Source organism: Rattus rattus, chromosome 7 (genome assembly GCF_011064425.1).
Source record: "Rattus rattus isolate New Zealand chromosome 7, Rrattus_CSIRO_v1, whole genome shotgun sequence".
NCBI lineage: Eukaryota > Metazoa > Chordata > Mammalia > Rodentia > Muridae > Rattus > Rattus rattus.
Window position 1 is genome coordinate 2,173,592 of NC_046160.1, and position 25,114 is coordinate 2,198,705.

The window sequence follows — 25,114 nt, forward strand, 5'->3', positions numbered from 1 at the left end:
GAAGAGGGGTCAGAACCTCTGGGTCTAGAATTACAGATGTTTATGAGACATCCCGTAGCTGCTGACACTCAAAACTGGCTCCTTCAGAAGGGTAGCCCGTGCTCTAATGCCCCAAATGCTTCCGTTGTTCCAGCATTTTGGTCGTTTAAGACCCGAATGTTGACAATCATGACAATACTTATCTTGGTGCCCAAAGTCAAGCACTAGTTATGCATATCTGTATATGCTTTATACACTGTGAACCAAGACTAAAAACTCATTCTTCGGAAGGAAGAAAACTGTTTCGAAGGGAACCTGATACTCACCTAAGGAGGATAATTGGTTAAGTAAAAATGACTACATTCACACAGACACACACACACACACACACACACACACACACACACACACACACACACACACACACAAATGTACACCATGTATTTCATTTATCAGATGATATTAAACCACAGATTTATATAACCCCCCACCCTGCACTAGGAGCAAGTCTCATTTGCAATATATTTTCTTTGCAGGTGCTACAAGCAGCAGTGTTGGCTGTCTTAAATGTCAGCTTCGCTTGTATGCTTTGTGGTTCCCAGGTGGAGGTTTGAGTGAGCAATACAGGCAGAATGTTTGGAAAGAAATGGTTAGGCTGAAAGTTTAGATAATCCATCAATTTAGATGACCAGATTCCATGTTTTCAGGAAGTTTAATAGAGTTTTCTATATTTTAGTTTTGATAAATAGCATGAAAGGAAAAACCAAACAGAACAGCCCACAGCACAAACACTCATAAATAGGAGGCCGCACCAGGTCTCCACATTCTGTCCACAACTTTCTGTCAAATCAATTAGCTTTGTAGCCTGGGCAAGCAACCTTGCCTCCTAATTAAATACCATTCAAAGGAAGTAAATACTTCACCCCATAGACTAGCATCTCTAATATACAGGCACCAATTTCTGAGATCTTACTGAAGAAAGCTCCTGGGGCCCCATGATTGCTAGCTTAGAATGAACACGATTATAACTGTATTTGTTGTTTGTCTGTGTTTCTTACTTGTTTTCTTATATAGTTGTATATCTGGCCTCCAAGTCCTGAAATGTTTTTCCAGAATGAGGTCAGATGCCCTAATACATTAAAATATAATATATACATTTTAATGAATTATAACTTTATTAATAAGTATACTAGTAGGAATGTAATTCTAAGCAAGATATGACTTTCTTGTGTTATTCAAAAATCCCTCTAAGGCCTGACGTGGTGTTCTAAGCATCAAATACCAGGAAACAGATGCAAGGAGATTTCGAGTTCAAGACCAACTGAGAATATAAAGTGAGACACTGTCTCAAATAAATAAAAAATAAGTAAAAAAATCATAAATTTCTTTAAGAGAAGGGAGAAAGATAATTATATTATAATCTTAGAAAGTAAAAAAGCCCTTTAAATAAATTTTAATGTATGATTTTCTGTATGTAGGGTGTACAGATCAAAGGTACTTGAATAGTTACAAATGTTTACTTGTTGCAAATAGCATTACAGACATTTACCCTGTCCACAGAGAAAACATAAACCTCGGTACGCTGTCATGAAAGTACACTGTAATACAGCTAACAGAAATGGCTTAGCAGACATAGCAGAATATATTATAAATCTATAATACCTAAGTGATATGGACCTGAGCCAAGAATAAATAGCTCAGTGAGACAAACTAGAATGTTCAGTCATGGAATCTTCTGTATGAGATTATCCTATGTAGTGATCCTTAAGAACTAATGACAAAAGGATATATTAAAATACTATGTAGGTTCCAGTAAGTAGCCACGAATAGAAGAAATCAATTTGGACTTTTCACCTTAAGCAGAAGTTATATAACAGAAACATTTAGGACAAATGACCAGAATCTGGCAGCTCTAATGGGTTAGGTTTCAACATCCTTTCTGATAAGATATTGTAAGAGGCTGGTCGGATAACAGAATAACACAGTTTTAGCAAGGGTCCTAGAGATCTCCAAGCCCATCTTGCAGGACTCTGACATGAGTTTTAAGATCGAATAGAGAATAAAATTGTGTAAAGGACAAGGACCTCTATGAAAGCAGTTCTTGCTTAGGTGTGGGTTTGTTGATCATTTTATTAGCTCTGTGAGTGGTCAGAAGTCTGCTCACCATCATTGTATCTAGTGGTCTGGAGAGAATTACTTCTGCTCGGGGTACAGCTTCAGCATCCCGTATTATTGTTCTTTTCTAAGGGCCAGAAGAGCTTGGTCCCAGTGACTATCTTTGGAGGTTCCACAGAATGACTGCCATTTAATACAGTGGGTTCTCTGTACCTTAAGCCCTGAAGGCAGATGAGGAAGGGTAGACCAACACTGAGTGGTAGTTATGCTCATGGGCAGAGGCAAGCAGATGTCCCAGCAAGGATGCCAAGGAAAGGCACAGATGCAAGGCTTTTATCCTGCCTTTGGTTACCTTGTGGGCTAGATCAGGAGTCAGGTCGTTTCAGCAGAGCCAACTTCTAAGTGCTTGTTTCAAATAGTTCAAATCTATATCAAAAAAGGTTTTACATACAAACACACATGCACGTACTTTTAACCATGGAGCATAATTTACATCAAAATACTATGCTTATGAAATATTTCTGGGAAGAAGTTTATAAGACTAGGATGGCAAAATAATGAACTGGGAAAATGGTACATTCCAAATTCACAAGGAACGCCTACTGACTCATCACAGTAGGGAAAAGAAAGACTTTATAGTAAATGGTATTTTATTTTATAACTTGGGCATATATGTATACATACTAGATGCATATATGACTAGTTGATATATAAATACAAACTAAATTATATATTTTGTATTTCCACATATGGCCACTTCATTAAAAAATGTAAAATTGTATAGTAGAAGAAATTTCATTGAACTCATGGGTGTAAGAATGCTAAAGTAATTTTTATTAGTAATTTTTGTTAATCTAGACAAGACATTCATTCTTGCTCTTTGAAGCTCAAAGAAATTATACTGATTTCTGGGAAGATTAGTTTCCTTACCAAGTTAGTCATGATTATGATTATGTTTCCCTTATCAAGACTGACAGATTAATGATTTTTTTTAATAAAGTCACCAGACCTTTCCCCTTTGAGCAGTAGCTGCTGTTTTGGAACAGAAACTTTAAACCCTAATTTATGGTACGTTATTTCTGCAGATTAATGAGAGATTAATGCTAAACATATCTTCATTTGCTACTTCTTAAGTAACAGTAAACATTCTATTTTGTTGTTTCTCAGTGTCTCCTTCAGTGTCTAAATAAGTGCTCTCACTGGGGAACGAGTTCGCAGCTCCATGTCAAATGTGACATTACTGAAGTTTGAGACCAATTTTCTGAAATTCCTGTCCTAAAGTTATTGTAAAATCATTGCTGTGGGAAAAACAGGCACCACGGTTTATTGGTCCTGATTCTTCAGCTGCTCACTGAGGAGAGCACTGAAGGCCGCAGTATAGGAAATTATTACCTGGGGCAGGACAGCCTGATTTCCAAGTTATCTTTATCAGCTTGCATCTAGAGCTGTCCACATGGCTTTACTTATTTTATGTAGGGAGGGCAAAGCACTGATGATTTTATTTCATTTTTATGAACAGGACACATTAGGTTGTTCAACTGAGTCTGAGACAAAATGTTTCTCTACATTACATAGAGTACTGTGGATTTTTTCCCTTCCAGACGCTAACAAACTTAAATGTCAAGAGCTCTTATTGATAAATGTTATTATAATTTTAATCTTTTCTAATGAAAAGATTTGTTGTTTTTGTTTGGAGAACGTGACATATTTACCTAAAGATTTTGTCTGCAGTCTACCTCTGAATAGGATTAAATTAGCGGTAAGACCACCAAATCTTCCTCTAGGAAAAACCCCAATCATCCTTCCTTAAAATAAGCTCTACCATCCGTGAAATTCCCTGTGCTCCTCTCACTAATATTAAGGTGTCTTGGTGTTGTATGGCTTTCTTAGCGTCCTATCGGGTTACTTTGTGTAGGAATCATGTTCGTCTGCCCTTTCTTTCTCAAAGTCCTTCGTTCCTCCCCCTCATTCATTCACCTCCACAGCACAGAAGTGCATGGGTGGTACAGCCATGTTTATCAAGAACAAATCTATGTCTCACAGTTCTACTGGCCCCATGACCTTTTAATGCCAACGAAATGTTCATTTGTCTCTTTAAAGAAATGAGATTCAGAATAAATTTTGATTGGTAGAAGTCAGGATGGTGCCCAACCATATGATACTTAAGTGTCACCAGTGATCTTCGTTTATTTATCTGTCTCCCCATGTGGTCAGAACATAGAAAACATGTTAAAATCCCTCCCTTTGTTCTAGCTTCCTTTTGCTTTGTTATTTAACAAAGTCTCCCTGGTTTGCAACACACTCTGTAGCCAAGGCTGCTTGGATAATCTCCTGCCTCTGCCTCCTGAGGGCTGGAATTGCAGGAGCCAACATGCTTAACTTAATTTTCTACTCTCAGTTGTAAGACAAGTGAGTTTTTCTTCTCCTCTCCTTTTATCTATTTATTTTTCTTTTTATTACAGTCTTTGTGTGGGTAGTGCAAACCTTAGAAATGCAAAACTCTGCTTTGTGTTGAAGATCTTTGCCAGGTCTTTTAACAAGGACTTTTTCAGTTTAAAATTATCAAATATCATGTGTGTATATTTGGTTATATGTATGATATTCACTGATCTATATTATATATTTATCATTTCCCTTGGAGACAGGAATTCAGTAGATAAGCCAGTCTACCCTCAAACTACTAGAGATCCAACTACTTTTGCCTCCAAGGTGTTGGAATAAAGCTACATACAAATGTGCCTGGCTACTAATATATTTTGAGAGATATATCATACACTATAATTTATATCACATACCACTTATAGCAACTTTGATTTGTTTAGAATAAATGAATTCATATTTAGTAGTATAGAAATTTTAAATTTCAGTGTATGTTGCTTGAACAAACACTTGAGATATATATATATATATATATATATATATATATATATATATATATATATACTGAACTGGCCTGGGTATATGTACAGAAGAGTGAATAAAATTACATTTTCTTTTTTTATTAACATTTCAAATGTCATTCCCTTTCCTGGTTTCCCATCCATAAGCCTCCATATCCTGTCCCCCATCCCCCTTCTTCTATGAGGGTGTTCCCTCTCCCCAACCACAACCCACTTCTCACCATGACATTTCCTAACACTGGCAGGGGGGTCCAGCCTTGGCAGGACCAAGGGCTTCTCCCCTCATTGTTGCACAAGGCTATCCTCTGAGACATATGCAGCTGGAGCCACGGGTCTGTCCATGTATAGTGTTTGGGTAGTGGTTTAGTCCCTGGGAGCTCTGGTTGGTTGGTATTGTTCTTATGGGGTTGCAAGCCCCTTCAGCTCCTTCAAACCTTTCTCTAACTTCTCCAACGGGAACTCAATTCAATGGTTTGCTGCTTGCATTCATCTCTGTATTTGTCATGCTCAGGCCGAGCCTCTCAGGAGACAGCTATTTCAGGCTCCTGTGAGCATGTACTTCTTGGCAACAGCAATATTGTCTGGGTTTGGTGGCTGTTTGTATGTGGGGTGAATCCTCAGGTGGGGCAGGCTCTGAATGGCAATTGCTTCAGTATCTGCTTCAAACTTTCTCTCCATATCCCCTCCTATGAATATTTTTATTCCCCCTTTTAAGAAGGAGTGAAGCATCTGCACGTTGGTCGTCCTTCTTGAGCTTCATGTGGTCTGTGGATTGTATTTAGGGTAATTTGAGATTTTAGGCTAAATATCCACTTATCAGTGTGTGCATACCATGTTTGGTTTTTAGTGATTGGGTTACCTCTCTCAGGATTACATGTTTTATTTTCATCCATTTGCCTATGAATTTCATGAAGTCATTGTTTTTGATAGCTGAGTAATACTCCATTGTGTAGATATACCACATTTTCTGTATCCATTCCTCTGTTGAAGGGCATCTGGGTTCTTTCCAGCTTCTGGCTATTATAAATAAGGTTGCTGTGAACATAGTGGAGCACGTGTCTTTGTCTATGTTGGGGCATCTTTTGGGTATATGCCCAAGAGAGGTATAGCTGGGTCCTCAGGTAGTTCAATGTCCAATTTTCTGAGGAACCTCCAGACTGATTTCCAGAGTGGTTGTACCAGCTTGCAATCCCACCAACAATGGAGCAGTGTTCCTCTTTCTCCACATCCTCACCAGCATCTGCTGTCACCTGAGTTTTTGATCTTAGTCATTCTGACTGGTGTGAGGTAGAATCTCAGGTTGTTTTGATTTGCTTTTCCCTGATGACTCAGGATGTTGAACATTTCTTTAGAGACTTCTCAGTCATTCAATATTCCGCAGCTGACAATTCTTTGTTTAGGTCTGTACCCCACTTTTTAATAGGGTTATTTGACTCTCTGGAGTTTAACTTCTTGAGTTCTTCATATATTTTGGATATTAGCCCTCTATCAGATGTAGGATTGGTAAAGATCTTTTCTGAACCTGTTGGTTGCAGTTCTTTCCTAATGGCAGTCTCTTTTGTCTTACAGAAGTTTGGTAATTTTATGAGGTTCCATTTTTTGATTCTTGATCTAAGAACATAAGAAATTGGTATTCTGTTCAGGAAATTTTCCCCAATGCCCATGTGTTCAAGGCTTTTCTCCACTTTTTCTTCTATTAGTTTGAGTTTCTTTGGTGTGATATGGAGATCCTTGATCCACTTGGACTTAAGCTTTGTAAAAGGTGGTAAGAATGGTTCAATTTGCATTCTTCTGCATGGTGACCTTCAATTGATCCAGCACCATTTGTTGAGAGTGCTATGTGTTTTTCCACTGGATGGTTTTAGCTCCTTTGTCAAATATTAAGCAACCAGAGGTGGGTGGGTTCACTTCTGGATCTTCAGTTGTTTTCCATGGCTCTACCTGCCTGTCTCTGTACTAATATCATACAATTTTTTACCTCTATTACTCTGTAACACAGCTTGAGATCAGGGATGGTGATTCCCCCAGTTCTTTTATTGTTGAGGATAGTTTTAGCTATCTTTGATTTTTTCTTATTCCAAATGAATTTGCAAATTGCTTTTTCTAACTCTATGAAGAATTGAGTTGGGATTTTGATGGGGATTGCATTGAATCTGTAGATTGCTTTTGTCAAGATGGCCATTTTTATTATATTATTTCTGCCAATCCATAAGCATGGGAGATCTTTCAATCTTCTGAGATCTTCCATTTCTTTCTTCAAGGACTTGAAGTTCTTGGCATACAGATCTTCCACTTGCTTAGTTAGAGTCACACCAATATATCTTATGTTATTTGTGACTATTGTGAAGGGTGTCATTTACCTAATTCCTTTCTCAGCTGGTATATCCTTTCAGTAGATTTGTTTGAGTTAATTTTATATCCAGCCACTTTGCCGAAGTTGTTTATCAGGCTTAGTAGTTCTCTGGTAGAACTTTTGGGGTCACTTAAGTATACTGTCATAACTTCTGCATAAAGTGATATTTTGACTTCTTCCTTTCCAATTGGTTTCCCTTTGACCTCCTTTTGTTTTCTGATTGCTCTGGCTAGGACTTCGAGTATAATATTGAATAAGTAGGGAGAGAATGGGCAGCCTTGTCCAGTACCTGATTTTTAGTGGGATTGTTTCAAGTTTCTCTCCATTTAGTTTAATGTTGGCTAGTGATTTGCTATATATTGCTTTTACTATGTTTAGGTACGGCCTTGAATTCCTGATCTTTCCAGGACTTTTATCATGAAGAGGTGTTGAATTTTGTCAAATGCTTTCTCAGCATCTAATGAGATGATCATGTGTTTATTTCCTTTGAGGTTTTTTTTTTTACATAGTGGATTACATTGATGGATTTCCATATATTAAACCATCCCTGCATCCGTGAAATGAAGCCTACTTGATCATGATGGATGATTGTTTTGATGTGTTCTTGGATTCAGTTTGCGAGAATTTTATTGAGTATTTTTGTGTCAATATTCATAAGAGAAATTTGTTTGAAGTTCTCTTTCTTTGTTGGGTCTTTTGTGGTTTACGTATAAGTGTAACTGTGGCTACATAGATGGAATTGGGTTGTGCTCCTTTTGTTTCTATTGTGTGGAATAGTATGAACAGTATTGATATGAGGTCTTCTATGAAGGTCTGATAGATTTCTGCACTGAACCCACTGGTCCTGGCCTTTTTTTGGTTGGGAGACTTTTAATAACTGCTTCAATTTCTTTAGGAGTTATGGGATGATTTAGATGGTTTATCTGATCTTCATTTAACTTTAGGATGAAATGTTCTGTAAATATCTGTTAAATTCATTGGGTTTATAACTTTTGTTAATTTCTCTATGTCTCTGTTTAGTTTCTATTTCCATGATCTGTCCATTGATGAGAGTAGGTTGTTGAAATCTCCCACCATTATTGTATGAGGTGCAATGTGTGCATTGAGCTTTACTAAGGTATCTTTTATGAATTAGGTTCCCTTGCATTTGAAGCATAGATATTCAGGTTGAGAGTTCATCTTGGTGGATTTTTCCTTTGATGAATATCGTTCCCCTCCTCATCATTTTTGATAACTTTTGGTTGAAGGTTGAATTTATTCTATATTAGAATGGCTACTCCAGATTGTTTCTTGGAACTATTTGCTTGGAAAATTGTTTTCCAGCTTTTTACTCAGAGGTAGTGTCTCTCTTTGTCACTGAGGTGTGTTTCCTGCATGCAGCAAAATGCTGGGTCCTCCTTATGTATCCAGTCTGTTAGTCTATGTCTTTTTATTGGGGAATGGAATCCATGGATGTTAAGAGATATTTAGGAATAAGGATTGTTGTTTTCTTTTTTTTTTTTTTTTTTTTTTTTTTTTTTTTGTTAGAGGTGGAGTTGCTTGTGTGTCTCCCTTCTTTTGGGTTTGTTGCAAGGATATTACTGTCTTGCTTTTTCTAGGGTGTAGTTTCCCTCCTGGTGTTGGAATTTTCCATCTGTTATCCTTTGTAGGGCTTGATTTGTGGAAAGATATTGTGTAAATTTGGTTTTGTCATGGAATAGCTTGGTTTCTCCATCTATGTTAATTGAGAGTTTTGCAGGATACAGTAACCTGGGCTGGCATTTGTGTTCTCTTACGGTCTTTATGACATCTGCCCAGGATCTTCTTGCCTTCACAGTCTCTGGTGAGAAGTCTGGTGTAATTATGATAGGTCTGCCTTTTATATGTTACTTGACCTTTTCCTGTTACTGCTTTTAATATTCTTTCTTTGTTTTGGGAGTTTGGTGTATTGACTATTATGTGACAGAAGGAATTTCCTTTCTGGGTCAATTTATTTGCAGTTATGTAGGCTTCTTGTTCTTTTTTTTTTTTTTTTTTTTTTTAGATTTATTTATTATGTATACAGCGTTCCACCTGCATGTACACGTGCAGGCCAGAAGAGGGCACCAGATTTCATTACAGATGGTTGTGAGCCACCATGTGGTTGCTGGGAATTGAACTTATGACCTCTGGATGAGCAGACAGTGCTCTTAACCTCTGAGCCATCTCTCCAGCCCCCATGTAGGCTTCTTGTTTGTTTATGGGCATCTCTTTCTTTAGGTTAGGGTAGCTTTCTTCTATAATTTTGTTGAAGATATTACTGGCCCTTTAAGTTGGGAATCTTTGCTCTCTTTTATACCCATTATCCTTAGGTTGTTTTTCTCATTGTGTCCTGGATTTCCTGTGTTTTTGTTAGGAGCTCTTTACATTTTACATTTTCTTTGACAATTGTATCAATGTTTCCTATGGTATCTTCTGCCCCTGAGAGTCTCCCTTCTATTTTGTTGGTAATTCTTGTATATATGAGTCCTGATCGCTTTCCTTGATTTCTTACGTCCAGTGTTGTCTCTCTTTATGATTTCTTTATTGTTTCTATTTCTATTTTTATATCCTGGATAGTTTGGTTCATTTCCTTCACCTGTTTGGTTGAGTTTTCCTGTAATTCTTTGAGGGATTTTTTTGTGTTTCCTCTTTAAGGGCTTCTACTTTTTAGCCTGTGGTGTCCTGTGTTTCTTTAAGGGAGTTATTTACGTCATTCTTAAAGTCCTCTAGCCTCATCATGAGATGTGGTTTTGAATCCAAATCTTTTCTGTTCTGCATGGATATCTAGTGTTTGCTTTGGTGGGAGAACTGGTCTCTGATTATGCCTAGTAGTCTTATGTTCTTGTGCTTGCCTCTCATCACCAGACTGTCTTTGGTGTTAGCTTGTCTTGCTGTCTCTGACAGTGGCTTGACCCTCCTGTAAGCCTGTGTGCCAGCACTCCTGTAGACCTGTTTTCTTACAGCTTGATCTGGGTATGAGAACTGTGGGACCAGTTTGGCTCCAGGAGTAGACCGAAATGGAAGGGCCCTTTCCCAGACTGCTCCTGGTTTTGTGTGTCCTGAAACCTGCATAAGGGTTGCTTGGAGCAGAAGAGTTGGTGTTACCTCTGCTCTCAGGTGTGTCAGCTTTCCTTGGTGCCTGACTTCCAGCTCTGGGCACAGGTAGAAACTGGAAGGGTGCTGCCCCTGACTGCTCCTAGCTTCCTGTGCTCAGAGGGTACTAGGAAGATTATTCTTGGGCCAGGAACGTGAGCAGAAGTGGAAGTCTTTCCTGACCTCGCAGGAATGTTTGCACTTTCGAGAGTCTAACTCTGTTCCCACGGAATTTGGGTACAGAGAGATGTGGGACTGGTTCAGCTCCAGGCACAGGCAGATTCCCAACGGGTCCTGTCCCAGGCTGCTCCTGGGCTTGTGTGTCCTGAGGCCTGCAGGCAGGTTGCTCAAACAGAAGCGTTGTTTTTAACCTCTGCTCTCAGGTGTGTCAGTTTTCCGTGGTGACTGGCTTTTAGCTACCAGACGTAGGCAGAAACTGGGACAAATTGACATTTTCTTAAGTATGTTGCTTTAGTATGTACCTAAAGTGCATATAGGAATAAATTGAACATATCATTAGGACATTGCTTAAAAATAATTTAATATATCAAATATAAGAGCTTTGATACATTTTAAGTTCTTTCTTGAGATGTCTTCAGCCAAGTACAACTTCCTGCTAGTTTGAAATGACTCTTTATTCCTTGCCTGTGGACTACCTTCTGGTTGTGTTTCAGACACATTCACTGCTATGCCGAGAGGAGTCATGGAGTGATCCCAGATAGGAGAAAATTAAAAGGAAACCCCTTCATGTGTAACCATTCTCAAATATGGGAAGAAAATTCAGGATGGTTTAAAATATGCCCTTGTTTCTTCCGGGTGGGCTCCCTCCAGTGCAATGCCTAGACATCTATCTGCATAGCTCCTTGTTTCACAGAGCTTTTGCCACCCTACATGCTGTCACAGTTTATTCTTTAAAGATGTCATTATTGCATGTTAATTAATTTAAGAATTTCCTTGAAATCTCTTAACTGATGCATATCCTTAATTTTAAAATTCCTCATGTGAATAGTAAATGATTCCCTATTAATTACATATACCCTGACTTCCTCAGAAGAGCTGTGTCTATCTATCAGTTGCCTCTGTAGAAGCCTTTAGCATAATGCTCAAGGTACCTCTGTATACTTTAAGTGGTCTGAACTTTCTCTTTTCTAATACTTTATTGTTCAAATTTGCCTCAAAATAGGGGACATTATGCTCACATCTTAAGCCACATCATAAGGGCAACAGCATAAGGACAGACAAAACATGTGGTTTTTATTTCTGCTTCAAATTACATACACTAAGAGGAGAACAGTCCACGAATTCACACATGGAATGCCTTTCCTTTTGACCTGTTCTCTTTAGAAATTAGGAACATAAGATACACAGAAGTCACTAAGCAAAGATTTTAGTATGCAAATTAAAATAGGGCATATATGTATATATATACACACATATATATATGTGTGTGTTTGTGTGTGTGTGTGTGTGTGTATGTGTGTGTGTACTGTTATACATTCCCTAACTATAATCATTTTCTCTTCATTGTTGATACATTTTTCAGTATTATTATCAAGATCAGGAATAAATATTCAGCATTATCTACCTCAAATGCAAGTCTATACTTACATACTTGTTTTGTATTCTTGTATATTAAGCTTAAAGAGGCATTTTAAAGTTCTTAACATATAAAAAAGGAAATGTAATAATAATGCATTAAAATTACATGGCAGATTAAATACTAAACAAACAAAAATTAAAACAAGCAAAGTGCAAAGTCTTGATAGTTATATCTTGTCTGTTTTCCTTTCATACATAGGTAGGTAGCAGCCAATGGAGTAGGGAGATTAAATTCAGCATTTTGAAATGATTTAAAACTATATCAATATTCCTTTGAATGCTTAGATTCTAAAATTAGATTTAAAGGAATATTCACTAGTGTTACCAATGACTAAATTGAATATATATCATCTCTATATATGTGTATGTATGTATTAGTTAAGAGTAGAACTCTACTTTTTTTTTTTTTTATATTGGTCTCCCGCTCTGGGAGTCTTTCAATAATAAACAAGCAAAAAATGTCCATTCTACAAACCACCACTGAGTTGCTTCTGTGTTGATAATCTAGGCTCATCCTGGGGCCTACTCTTAAGTGTGGCTTATAAACCTAGTGAGACTGCATTGGAGAAGACCAATATTTTGTTTGCAAGCTGACTCATATTTCTTACCTGTGCAACAGTTAATGATCTTGTTTTCCTTTCTAATTTCCCTTCTGCCTTCTACCTGTGCTCTATTTCCTGTGAGTAGAGTATAATATTGCCAGTGCTGTCTTTTTTTTTTTTTTATTAACTTGAATATTTCTTATATACATTTCGAGTGTTATTCCCTTTCCCGGTTTCCGGGCAAACATTCCTCCCCCCTCCCCTTCCTTATGGGTGTTCCCCTCCCCACCCTCCCCCCAACAGTCTAGTTCACTGGGGAGAACTCTACTTTTTAAATAAAACACAATCCCATGAGCAATCATAAAGTAGCCCTATGATTAAACACCAAATTCTTTTAGAAAAGTAAAAATAGTTTACACATGAGTTCTAAGAATGCTTAGAATACTTAAAGGCACTTGTTAGACTAACTGAACTGGAATTGGGTCATTATAAGAGTAAGTCTAACTCTTGAAAATAGGGTAATTATGGAAGGTGAGTCAGATAAAAGAATTGTGGTAACCTGACAGTGAAAAGTGTATATGTCTCAAATTGCTTTTCTGTTTCCCATGAAAGCCTTTCAGGGAACACAGAATGGGAAGAAAAATGAACAATATGAATCTGCTCTGAAAATAAATTTTCATCTCTCTAGGTTACATGTGGGCATTATTCACTATAGAAGTAATTCATACCCTACAGAATGAACTTTAACATGAGTTTCTCCAGTGCAGTGTATAGGCCAACATGTCAACAAACTGGACATTCACAAATGCTTAAAAATTTCTCTAGAAAAATACATTTGTGGCACAATGGTTTTGATGTTGGTTCACAATCCCACATTTTTGCATATTCTATTTGCATGCCAAAACTATAATTATAACACTTTAATAAAGTCCATGACCTGAGAACTTGGTTTGGCAAAGTGAACTTGGTTTGTTCTTAGAAAACATGGAGGGGTTGGGGATTTAGCTCAGCGGTAGAGCACTTGCCTAGCGAGCGCAAGGCCCTGGGTTCGGTCCCCAGCTCCGGAAAAAAAAAGAAAAAAAAAAAAAGAAAACATGGAATGATGACGTATGCTGGGCACTGAATTAATGCTATGCAAGAGTGAGCAAGGTTCCTACTTATACAAAGATGTAGATCAAGGTGGGAATTCATTTCATCTCAGCTGGGGGTAGTTTGTATGGCCAAGGGAAATTTTCCTACTTCTTCTTAGTATCTTCCCAAATTCCCTCACTGTTACAATGCACAAAACTGTAAGATTGCAACTAAATTCATTGCTAACAGTTTCGTTAATCTCATGCCCTCCAACTCTCTCCTATTCATGATGTCCTATTCATGAGATAAGACAACTAACTATCCATAGCCGACTCCTTCACGTTAGAAACATCCACTTCTGTGGAAGCAGTTGGAGTTTACAGCTAACAAGTTACTGTTGATGAATGGAAGCATCTGTGTCACGCAGATCAGAAAATGCTGTTTCAATGAATGCACAAATGATCTCCAAATAGTCTCATAAAATCCCAAGGAGCGGTGAGAAAGTAGCAGAATGGGCAGCACAAAAGCCATGATGAGAGCCTTGAAAATCACCCAGAAAGAACATTTTCTCCACTGCTAAAGATCTCCAAAGAAAGACGACCCTAAATCAACTTCCCCGAGGCATAATAGTGCTCCCCCCTTTCAAGACAGTATTCTTAAGAATTAGTGTAATTCTCCTTTGTGATGACTTAATTCATTTTCTCTTCTTTTGTTGTTAGTGGATGCTTATTAAGCCATTGTACATATTTATTCAAAGAATAAAGGATATCCTGTGCCTTATAGTAATCCATCCTGAAGATAAAAGAAAACTGGAGCCACAGGCTCAACATTGAAAAGATCTCTCTTATTTATTTGATGAAAATCAAATATAAAAACCAATTATGTGTATGGGTTTCATTTTCTATTTTTTCTAACTTACAGAAAACAGTAGAAGTCATTTTTTAGGTATGATAAAGAGATAGCTATCTCTTCTCATGTAGGCTGATATAATAGCTATTATCTAAGTTGTATAATGCAGTTGACATTATCTTGCCTTGATACAGATTTTCTCTCTTAAATGCATTTTCTTATTAAGTCATTACATGCATTCTGTGTCAGTTTGGTTCATATTATTTGTGAATAAATGAATTTAGAACCTGGCAATATTGGTTTCTGGGACATTTTCTACCCCTTAGATAGAGTTATACTCATCTTTATATAAATAACTAATTCACCATTATGTTTGTATAAGCTGTTTGTGTATAAATGTGATTACTCAGCATATGAATTTTGTAAGAAAAGGTATGATTCTTATCTTCATATCAAAATTTTTGCTAATTTAATGTAATTTTCCCTGTGTGTTATTTCATGTCGAAAAAGCTCTATGACTACCCCCCAACCCCCAAGCAACAAGAACTACCTTGTCCCTTAAGATGAAGTACATTGGAAAACAATACAGAACATTTACCTGACATTTTCATTAATTAAAAATAAAGTAGCAGGATCATATATTGAATAAAACTTTGAAGACTGTATCACATGTTATAGTTCTATATCTCCTAACAGTACTCAGCTATTACCACTGTCCAGTGCAAGACAGGATTTTGGCATCTCAGTTTTAGTGGGGATTGTGGGGAATTTCAGCACATCTACTTCTCATAATAATTTTACAAGGTTAAGATGCATAATGGATGTATCTATCTCAGCTTCTGGGTTTACACATTTTTCCACTTTGGCTAAACAATCAAACGGTTGTTATTCAAGTGAGTTACTGGCTGAAATTTATCTGTTTGAAAATTACAATAAAATCAGTATTTTATGTTTTTTCATGAGCTACAGACAAGTTACACATATATAGAGTCTGTATCCTCACTGCTATTCTCTACCCACAGGTCGTATATAAAAATAATGATGTAAGACTGGAGTTATCGCGACTTGCCAAGCAAGGAGATCCTAAGATGAAGATCCATGGCGTGGTGGCTTTTAAGTGTGAAAATGTGGCAACCTTAGACCCAATCACTTTTGAGACCCCGGAATCTTTCATTTCTTTGCCTAAGTGGAATGCAAAGAAAACAGGCTCAATATCATTTGATTTCCGTACAACGGAGCCAAATGGCCTCATCTTGTTCAGCCATGGCAAGCCAAGACATCAGAAGGATGCCAAGCACCCGCAGATGATGAAGGTTGACTTTTTTGCTATTGAAATGCTGGATGGCCACTTGTACCTCCTCTTAGACATGGGATCAGGTACTATAAAAATCAAAGCCCTTCAGAAGAAAGTCAATGATGGAGAATGGTATCACGTGGATTTCCAGAGGGATGGACGGTCAGGTAATTTAGCATTTTACTGTGCTAATAGAACCTACAATGCAAATGATCAAATAGCTTGCATCTTGGTTTCATTTTTTGCTTTTATTCCCTTAAGAGGGAAGTTTTCTCAAAAGACATCAAGTACCAGATTGTGTAAGAAATTTTATCCTGAATTTGCAGATAACAGATTATAGAGTTCTTATAGACTCAGCTATGTTTTTATGTCATTGGACATTTGAAGGTAACTGACCATTTAATTACAAAATCCAAAAAAATAAATATAAAAATAATCAATCCATGAAAATATATCAGTGTTGTGTGCAAAACACTTCTGTCACTGTGTTGGGATTTAAATTTCCTCTTAACCAACTTTTCTTTGAGAAGTTTGAAATTCCAAAAGTTGGTTTTGCCCCTTGGTTTCATTTTCTGTCATTATTCACTTAAGAGGGAAGTTTTCTCAAAAGACATATTTCCATTGCACTTTAAAAGTTGCTTAAAGATTTGGACATTGTCTAGTATGAACTTGGAAGAAAGAAAAAAAAAATCAACCAGAAAGGTACCTTTTTATGCAATAGGATGAAGAGCTGGAAGTCAGAAAATGGAGGAAGGGTTGGTTTACGGTTTCTGAATAAGTAGAAACTCAGAACCCAGTGCTTTAACCCCAACTTGTCTCTTTTTTAATTTCTACATATTTATTATATTTACTTATTTTTAAAATATTATTTAATCTTTTCTTTTGTTTTTTTTGTTTGTTTGTTTGTTTTTCACTCCAGATTTTTATCCCCCTTCTTTTTGGGAAAAATTTGCTTCCTAAGTGTCATTACCGTAAAAAGGTTGGGGATTAGGTTCATCTCTGTTTCTTTGGTGTAAACTAAGAAATTTTGCAGAATGGAATGCAGAAAACAAAAATAAGCTCTCTGCCCTGTCTCAGACTCTCTGGAAGAGACAGTATTTAATTTATCCTTAGGAACTTTCAAGTAAATGAATTAAAGTGAACATGGGAACGTGGCATGATCTAGAGTTTGAAATATTAGGTTGTAGTTGGTATTACTTCAAATATACCTAGAATATAATTTTAATAATGACTTTGAAGAAGAGATAAAATTGAATGATATGTTATAATATAATTTTGACTCAATTTATAACAATAAAACAAATCAGATTATTTTGTTGTACCTGGAAGTTCAGAAGACTAAAAACAAACAAACAAACAAACAAACAAACACCGCAGAAGACGTCAGGTCAGTTACACATGACACGACAAGACCAAGCCCATGTAGGTCTCATTTGATAACAGACATATGTTTTAAATACTTACTTTTAGAATTACATGTGAATTATGTATATATGTATATTTACATATGCATTAATATATGTATGTACATGTCATAGCACACACAATAACATGTTCCTAAAGGAAAAAGAACTAATGAACTTTTCAATGGAGCCCGTTATAATCGTACCACTATCGTAAATAAACCCCACAATTCTTATGGGAGAGGACATCTAATGTCATGGGCCTGATGTCTTTTTTCATCATCATTACTGTGTGTTTATTATCTGCTGCATAGAAACCTTCACTGGAGCATACAGACAGACATATAGACAGACATATAGACAGACAGCAACTACCACTACTCAGAAAGCTCAGCTTTGTACTGCGTGAATAGAACATTATTTTAAGTTTTATTTATAAACCAGCAGAGGAATTAAAGCATGAGATATTTGTTGGAATCCAGTGGGAAAATGGACATCCCTTTGCTTATTAATATTTTGATGGCAAATTATTTTTCTATGATTAAAATATCAGATAAATAATTGGAACAAACAGTGTGAAAAGTAAAGCCAAGTTTTGCCCTTTAATAAGTTGAAGAGAGTAGCTGCATTATGTAAGCCTTGCTCAGGGGAGTATAATGTCATTTTAATAGCCACAGCTGTTAATATTTTATATATAGTATTTTAATTAAGTTCTATATTTGCACAGTGAATTGATCTGGCATAGATCTGCCTTTTAAAAATTGAATGAATATATTTGCAGTTTCGATTTACCCAGAGTATTCTGAATTTTGCTGTTGAGGTGCAAACATTTGCAGTTGAGTTCAAACTAAGAAACATGGAATCTCAGTTAAATTTACCCATTTTTATATCAATTATGTTCAAAGGTTCTATCAAAATGGTCTCCATATCACAAAGAGAAATAGTATGGCTATTTCAACAGGACAGTTTGGGCTGCCTTGTGGAATGCTGAAGAACTGAATTCCTTGGGCCACCCCTAGTTAAATCCCCAAACCCTTTAGAAAGCTACAGTGTTTTGGTTGTAGTGAGCGACTGGAACCTCTGAGCTGCTCTTTCAGCAACTGATTTCATTGACTTTGATACTAAATTATTAAAAGAATCATAGCTATTTGATGTCAGTGTAACTACTAATTTTCTTAATCTGAGGTAAAATTAAAGTCATAATAATGAATGAACATAACTGAAATTTGGATTTTCCAAAAGTTAATAAAGGAAACTCATCTAAGATTAAGTCTTTTTAAATTTTTTCAATATTCATATTCCCTTATTTATTGGGCATCATAGTTATAATTTCTGTCTGTATGACTCCCCTTCTCTCTGTATCTGTCCTTCAGTCTGTCTCCTCACCACACACAATAAAACACAGAGTAGCATATTGTCCATACACTCCTAAGAACATACCTTTTTACATTTGAAGAAGAGTACCAATTTTCTTTGTGAATGAAACTTCTTTAAATTTATACTTTTATTTAATTGCTTTCTTGATAGCCTCTTATACAATAATGAATAACAGACACTGCCCTTCCAAGAAGACGGTGAGGACTTGCAAACTCCGACATTTGAAATAATTCAAACAGAAAGGTCAATCATTGTTAGATAACTTTGCCTGCCTGTTACAGGAATAAGAAGCTTTGATGAGGACAGGACTTCGAGTTCTGCTTGTTCATAAGATCTCCATATTGCAAAGCAAACATAGTTAAGAGGAAATTAGCTAAGTAGGAAGTTATCCTCTCCTTGAGTACTGAGTACTGGGCCAGGCAGCTGTCAGTGACAAGGAAGATAATCACCAGGCCACCAGTCTTCCTAGTTGTCCATCTCTGTTTGTGTCCTCTGTTCACTAAAAGGGGTACGTGAGCCCTTAAGGGTTTAAAAATACTGCTTTCATTTGCATACTTTTATAGACTTTCATGACAGGTTATGGACGCATCTTTAAGATATGAGATAAAATAATTTACTAAAAACAATCACAATGTGTGCTACAACCTGGTAGACAGGATGCAGGTGGAACATTTACAGCCAGAAGGTGAAGTTCATCCTGTGACCTACACTGGGAACTCACACGATTGCCGAAGCAGAACCATTTACGTGTGGCAAACTCCGCTCATTAAGGCAAAACCTTCATTCTGAGTTTTTACCAACCTATGAAGTGCCTTCCATTACCACACACTTTAATTGTCCCATTTTTTGTATGCCTTGACCACAGCAGTTTCTATAGACAACCGAGCGTCCTTTTGTTGCCTATGGGGTTCATAACCACTGACTGAGAAGCTGAAGTAGCTGAGTGATCTACAGATGACTGTATCAAACCCTGCCATTGACTGACAAGGGACAAGCCATGCAAACTGCAGGCTTGATTTAGTGCCTCTGAGTGAGCAGTTTGTGTCTTAGAAAAGCAGCTATCTTATGTGCATATCTTATCTGCTAGGATAAAAGCCCTTCACTACTGAGTTAATAAGTATACTACAAAAATTCATATCCTTGTCAACTTTTCAGACATCATTTGAATATATCTTTCCTATCACTCCTTTCTTTCTCAACTTCCCTGCTGTATCTCTGCTGGTACCAACTGTGAAAACAAGCAGCCTCCAGGTGTTTAGCTGATGTATGAAGTGTCCTATAATTAGGATAAGGTTAATGACTGTTTTCTTAGGGCAAGAATATTGTTTAAAATCGGTTAAACTCTTTGGCTCAGTCAAGGATACCCTCTCAAAAATTTTTATAGTGGGTTGCCAGTCATTTACTCTTCTCTTCTTGCAAACTATCATTACACGTTGAAATAAAGAGGAAGCTCATTATTCTTGCCAAGTTCTGCCTGTGTACAGCAGGGCACAACAGACGATATCAGCAGTTATTCATGGGTAAGCCTACATTTAACAGCTAAGAAACCTTGGAGATTTGAATTGAAGTCATAGAGTTCTAGTTTAAGAACTAGAAATTATAGTGGGAAAGGCAGGCTCTCTCCAGAGCACATAATTAGGGGTTTGTAGTAATCACACTTCAATGTGAACAGCACTTGCTAGCTATCTATTACTGGCACTGATTTATGTGTATACCACTTATAAATTGCCACTCTTAGATAGTCCCTCTTGCACAGCCGTTAGATTGTTTAGGTCTTGAAGTGAACTTGCCCTCCAACTGTAAAGGTTTTTCCTGTCTCTGTTTACTAGCTTGTTGAGCACAGTGAGATAATTTTTTTGTATATTGTATTAATGTCCTATATTGTATAGTTCTGTTTATAAAATACTACCCACCAGCAGGAAGACTGAAATACATTATCAATAATTTACCAATTATTTAGTCAAATAGAATCAACTTGGCACTGAGTTTCTATATCAAATTTTATTAAATTTATTTTTTATATTTACTTACTACTCTAAGATATAAAGATACAAATTTATTTACATTTTCTCTATATTTATAGCAGTTTTGTTCTGGAAATCTTTAATTGTTTTAAACGTGTACCTATGTACATGTATATGTATATCGTTATTGCACAATAAGCAGAAGATTCAGCCTTCTTTTTAAAAGATTTATAAGGTCTTTTTTATTCAAAATGTCTGAATGCTAGTCTTTATTTTCTGGGGAGTATATGGCTTACATTTGGAAAGGAGGCCTCACAACTCAGTTGCCTAGAACCCTGGGTCCTCAGGACCTCATTTATATCCACATGTCCAAACACAGGAGCAAACATCCGCAGTAGCAGGATGACTGGGTCCCGAAGCACTTGAGTGAGTATTCTCACTGTGAAGATGGAGGATGCACATTTTAGTTAGACGAAGATGTTACACCACCCTAGGCTACTGTAAATAGACATTTTCTTACTTGATAAACTTTCCTTATTTGGTTCACTGTAGGACACTGTTGAGATGGAATGAGTTGGCGAGGGAAGTGTGTGACAACTCATGATTGATATACAGTGGAATGGCGAGGCCATTTTTACCATCGTATGCAGGCATGTAATGAAACATGCTGTGTGTTATGGACATGCTAGTAAGCAAATAAGAAGACATTCTTACCAACCTTATTCAACTATGGGTTAACTTGAAATGAGCATGTCCAGTGTCAGAAAGCTCTCAGCAGGAGTCGAGTAATATCACAGCCACTGAAGTGTTGCTTCACTGTCACTGTTCAGGTTTTCGGTCAGCATCCACAGTGAGAACTACTAAAGTTTGCCATGAACAGCCTCTCTCCTAAGCTGAGAGCTGACATGGCCACCAAATTCAGTAGTAACTTAAAGCTGGTTCTATTAGCCAGCATCTCAACTGCTGTTCTCATCTGTGAGTGGGGAACCTCTTACTCTCCTCAGTATGAGGCATGGTATTTTTGTATTTTCTAACCATATTTTCATTTCTTTATCTAAGTCCTATAGGAGGCATTGATTAAACACACTAAATTGTACAGAAAAATCACAGCCATAACAGCTGCCCTCAGCAGCCTCAATCCTCCTAACCCCAAAGAACTGTGGGTAATATTTTAGCATTCTGTCACATGTTTGTTCTTATAGTTTTAGGAGAATTATGCATTTAGTTTTTACATCCTGCTGTACTATTGATCTATTTTGCTTCTCTGATTTTAATATATACTTTCACTAAGTTTGAGTTTATTACTAGAGTAGAAATTCAGCAAAATTCAAGAATCCAACACTTTTGTGTGCTGAATTACAGAAAGGTAGGACTGACATTTAACTTAGATTGTGTGATGTAGTCATTTGTCTATCCACTTTGTTTGCATAAAACCTATAGGGAGGTCCACGGATCAAGCTATTTGACTAAAATTGCCGTCTAAAGTGCTGGACCTTGAATATTAGTTTTCTCCCACCAGAAAAAAAGCATTTTCTATCACAGTATGTTATTTACTAAACCTTCATTCTATCAATTTAAACATCCATAGGAATTTAAATTGAGACCACATTAGCTTGCTTAAAATCTCATCTTCCCTCCTTGTTTCTATTCACCATAAAAGCTAATTATAGAACTACAATAGCCAAGGAAAAATATAAATGGGATAAAAAGCCAGTAGAAAATTATGAACACCAAACCAAATTACAAAGCTGATTCCAACTTTGTAACAGAGATATTTTCTGCAGATTTTTAAAAATTTATGTGCAAGTTACATGAAAATTGAATTTCTTCTTAAGCTTTGGAATATTCTCATACCTTATTTACTAGCTGATTTTTAGTCTCCTTTCCTATGCTGTTAAAACATCAACTTTAAAAGCTAATGTTATAAATGCAGTTTGCACATTAAAGTCATATAATACACATGTGTCCCAGTATTGTGCTGTAGTTGTACTCCTGTAAGTGCTGAGCATTTTGGATTCTTATGTACTGAATGGTGAACACTTGTCAAAATAAGTTCTTATACATGACTACCTCCCACAATTTTTAATTACAGAAATATGATAGTATTTTTATAAAGCATTAATTTACTGAAATTGCTGCAAAGGGGTATTATGGAATGTATACCACACTAGAACCATTATGTTTAAATCTCCCTGTGCTCTTTTGCACCTGCTGAAGTGGCTTGAACTCATTGAATTCTCTGATGGCTCTGCTGCTCAACTCAGTCTGTCTCTTGAGCAATATCTGTAGTGAAATCATTAAGGAACTTCACAACTGAAGTCACATATATGTCTAGTCAGGGACCATTGCACACGTATAAGGTGAAAGGCAAACATCTACTTGACTTTTGCCACAGCAATGGAATGTCTTTTTAATTTATAATTTCAATTCTTCAAAATAATTCAAAATATACTAATCATTCTTTTCAGCTCAACATCTATGCTTTCTCTCCTTACAGTCTATTCAGAGATACTCCTAAGATATAAGGACAAATGGATTGACCATGAATAGAAAAGACTGATTTCCATTTTGGTTGTACTTCATTTAGAAAGGATATTCAGTGAATGTCTCATACACATATTTGTCTGTCATCTCTTTTTAGATTTGAGTTTCATCAAATCAACATTCTAAATCTGTTAGATTGTGTTTGAATAGAGATAGAATTGTTTCCCTTTCACTTTTTGTCTTATATTTTATTGCTCATTCCCTGGGAACACAAAGATTAACATTCGAAGGAAAATAAGGAATGTGAAGAAACATAATTGATGACTGTTAGTGTTTTCTGAGCTCTTTCCAACTTGTTGGCTCTAACACACATTTGATAAACCAGAGTCTGTTTTAACAAATGAATATAATGCAGAAAACTAGAGGAAATAAAATTCAATATTTCACTTGATTTTTCTGCCATGTGTATGTGTGCATGTTTGTACGTGTGTGTAGGTATGTGTGCTCACATGGATGTACCCATGCATGTCAGCACATATGCACCCACAGATTTACATGACAACTATGATTTTACTTTGAATTGCTATCAGCACAAACCTACTTTATGTAGATGAGGACTTAAGGCCCACCTTCTGTGGAGGAGCCATTGATGGCTATGGAAGGAGAAAGAGTAGGATATAATCTGGTAGGTTGGTAGGATGTCCCTGTGGATGTCCCTACCCCTGCACACATATGGGCAACACTTACTGAACACTTACTGAAGTTATAAATGTGAGCATAAAAGGGAGACAACAGAGACTGAGTGAGAGGCACTAGAGAAGTGGGGGCTGAATATCATCAAAATGCGTTGTGTACGACACATTCTAATATTTAAATAAAATCATTTTTGAAAACTACTGTAGCGAGAGAGTAGTTGCGAGAAGTTGTGAGGAGCATCTTACCCCAGACATGTCAACTACCACCCAAGAGAACATAACTGGATGTAACACTTTGTTCAAAGCAGGCTGTCAAACCCTGTAAGGAACAGCCAACTGAGAGACTTAGTTTCTTCATTTCCACTGTTATGTCAGGCATCTGTGATTATGTGAAATACTCAGCACACACAAGCTTTGTCTCTCAGAGTACAGACATGGGAGGCCAGGGCGGGGGGCGCTTACAAGTTAAGAGCATTTGATGTGTAAGCATGAAGACGGAGGCTTTGTTTTTTTATTCTTTTGTCTATATTTTCATTGATTATTTATTCACTTTACATTCTGACCACAGCCCTCTCTCCCTACTACCCCCAAGTCCCACTTTCACAAATTTATCCCCATTACCCTTTTCTTTTTCTTCAAAAATAGAAGGCCCCTTGCTTACCTACCCTGGGGCATTGAGTCACAGAGAGTTAAGTGCATCCTCTCCCTCTGAAGCCCAGCAGGCAGTCTAGGTAGGGGAAGGGGAACCAATGGCAGGCAACAGAGTCAGAGACGGCCCCCACTTCATGTTAGGGGACCCACATGAAAACCAAAGCTATGTATCTGCTGCCAATGTGTAGGGGCTCTAGGATTAGCCCCTGCCGGGTTTTGGTTGGTGGTTCAGCCTCTGTGTGCCTCCATGGGCCCAGGTTAGTTGACTGCCTAGGTCTTCTCATGATGTCCTTGAATCTTTGGCTCCTTCAATCCTATCCTCAATTCCTTAAGACTACCTGAGCTTCAGCTGAAGTTTTGCTTCACTTCAGGTCTCTGAATCTGTTTCCATCAGCTGCTGGATGAATCCTCTCACAGGACAATTATGTTAGGCCTTTGTCTGCAAGTACAGCTGAGTATCATTAATAATATCAGAGATTAACTCTCTCCATGGGGTGGGTCTCACGTTGGGCCTGTTATTAACTGGCTATTCCCTCAATCACTGCTCCACCCTCATACCTGTACATCTTATATGAAGGACAAATTTTGAGTTGAAGGTTCTGTGAGTTAGTTGATGTCTCCCTCTCCACTGGAAGTCCTGCGTGGCTACATGAAGTGGCCATTTAAGTCTCACTACCCTCAGCTAGGATCAATCCCACAGACTGCTGGAGCTCCCCTCAACCCAGGTCTCTTGCTTTTCTCAGAA

At 37.1% G+C, this 25,114-nt stretch overlaps 1 protein-coding gene across 2 annotated transcripts in view; it reads left to right on the plus strand.

Annotated features, from left to right (window-relative positions):
- The window catches only part of Nrxn1 (neurexin 1), a 1,103,898-nt gene that overhangs the window by 490,325 nt on the left and 588,459 nt on the right, over positions 1-25,114 (plus strand). For both annotated transcript variants that reach the window (XM_032907818.1, XM_032907826.1), the window contains one exon: positions 15,524-15,962. In XM_032907818.1, coding sequence (XP_032763709.1) covers positions 15,524-15,962 — 439 coding nt within the window. The remainder of the gene's footprint in view (positions 1-15,523; positions 15,963-25,114) is intronic.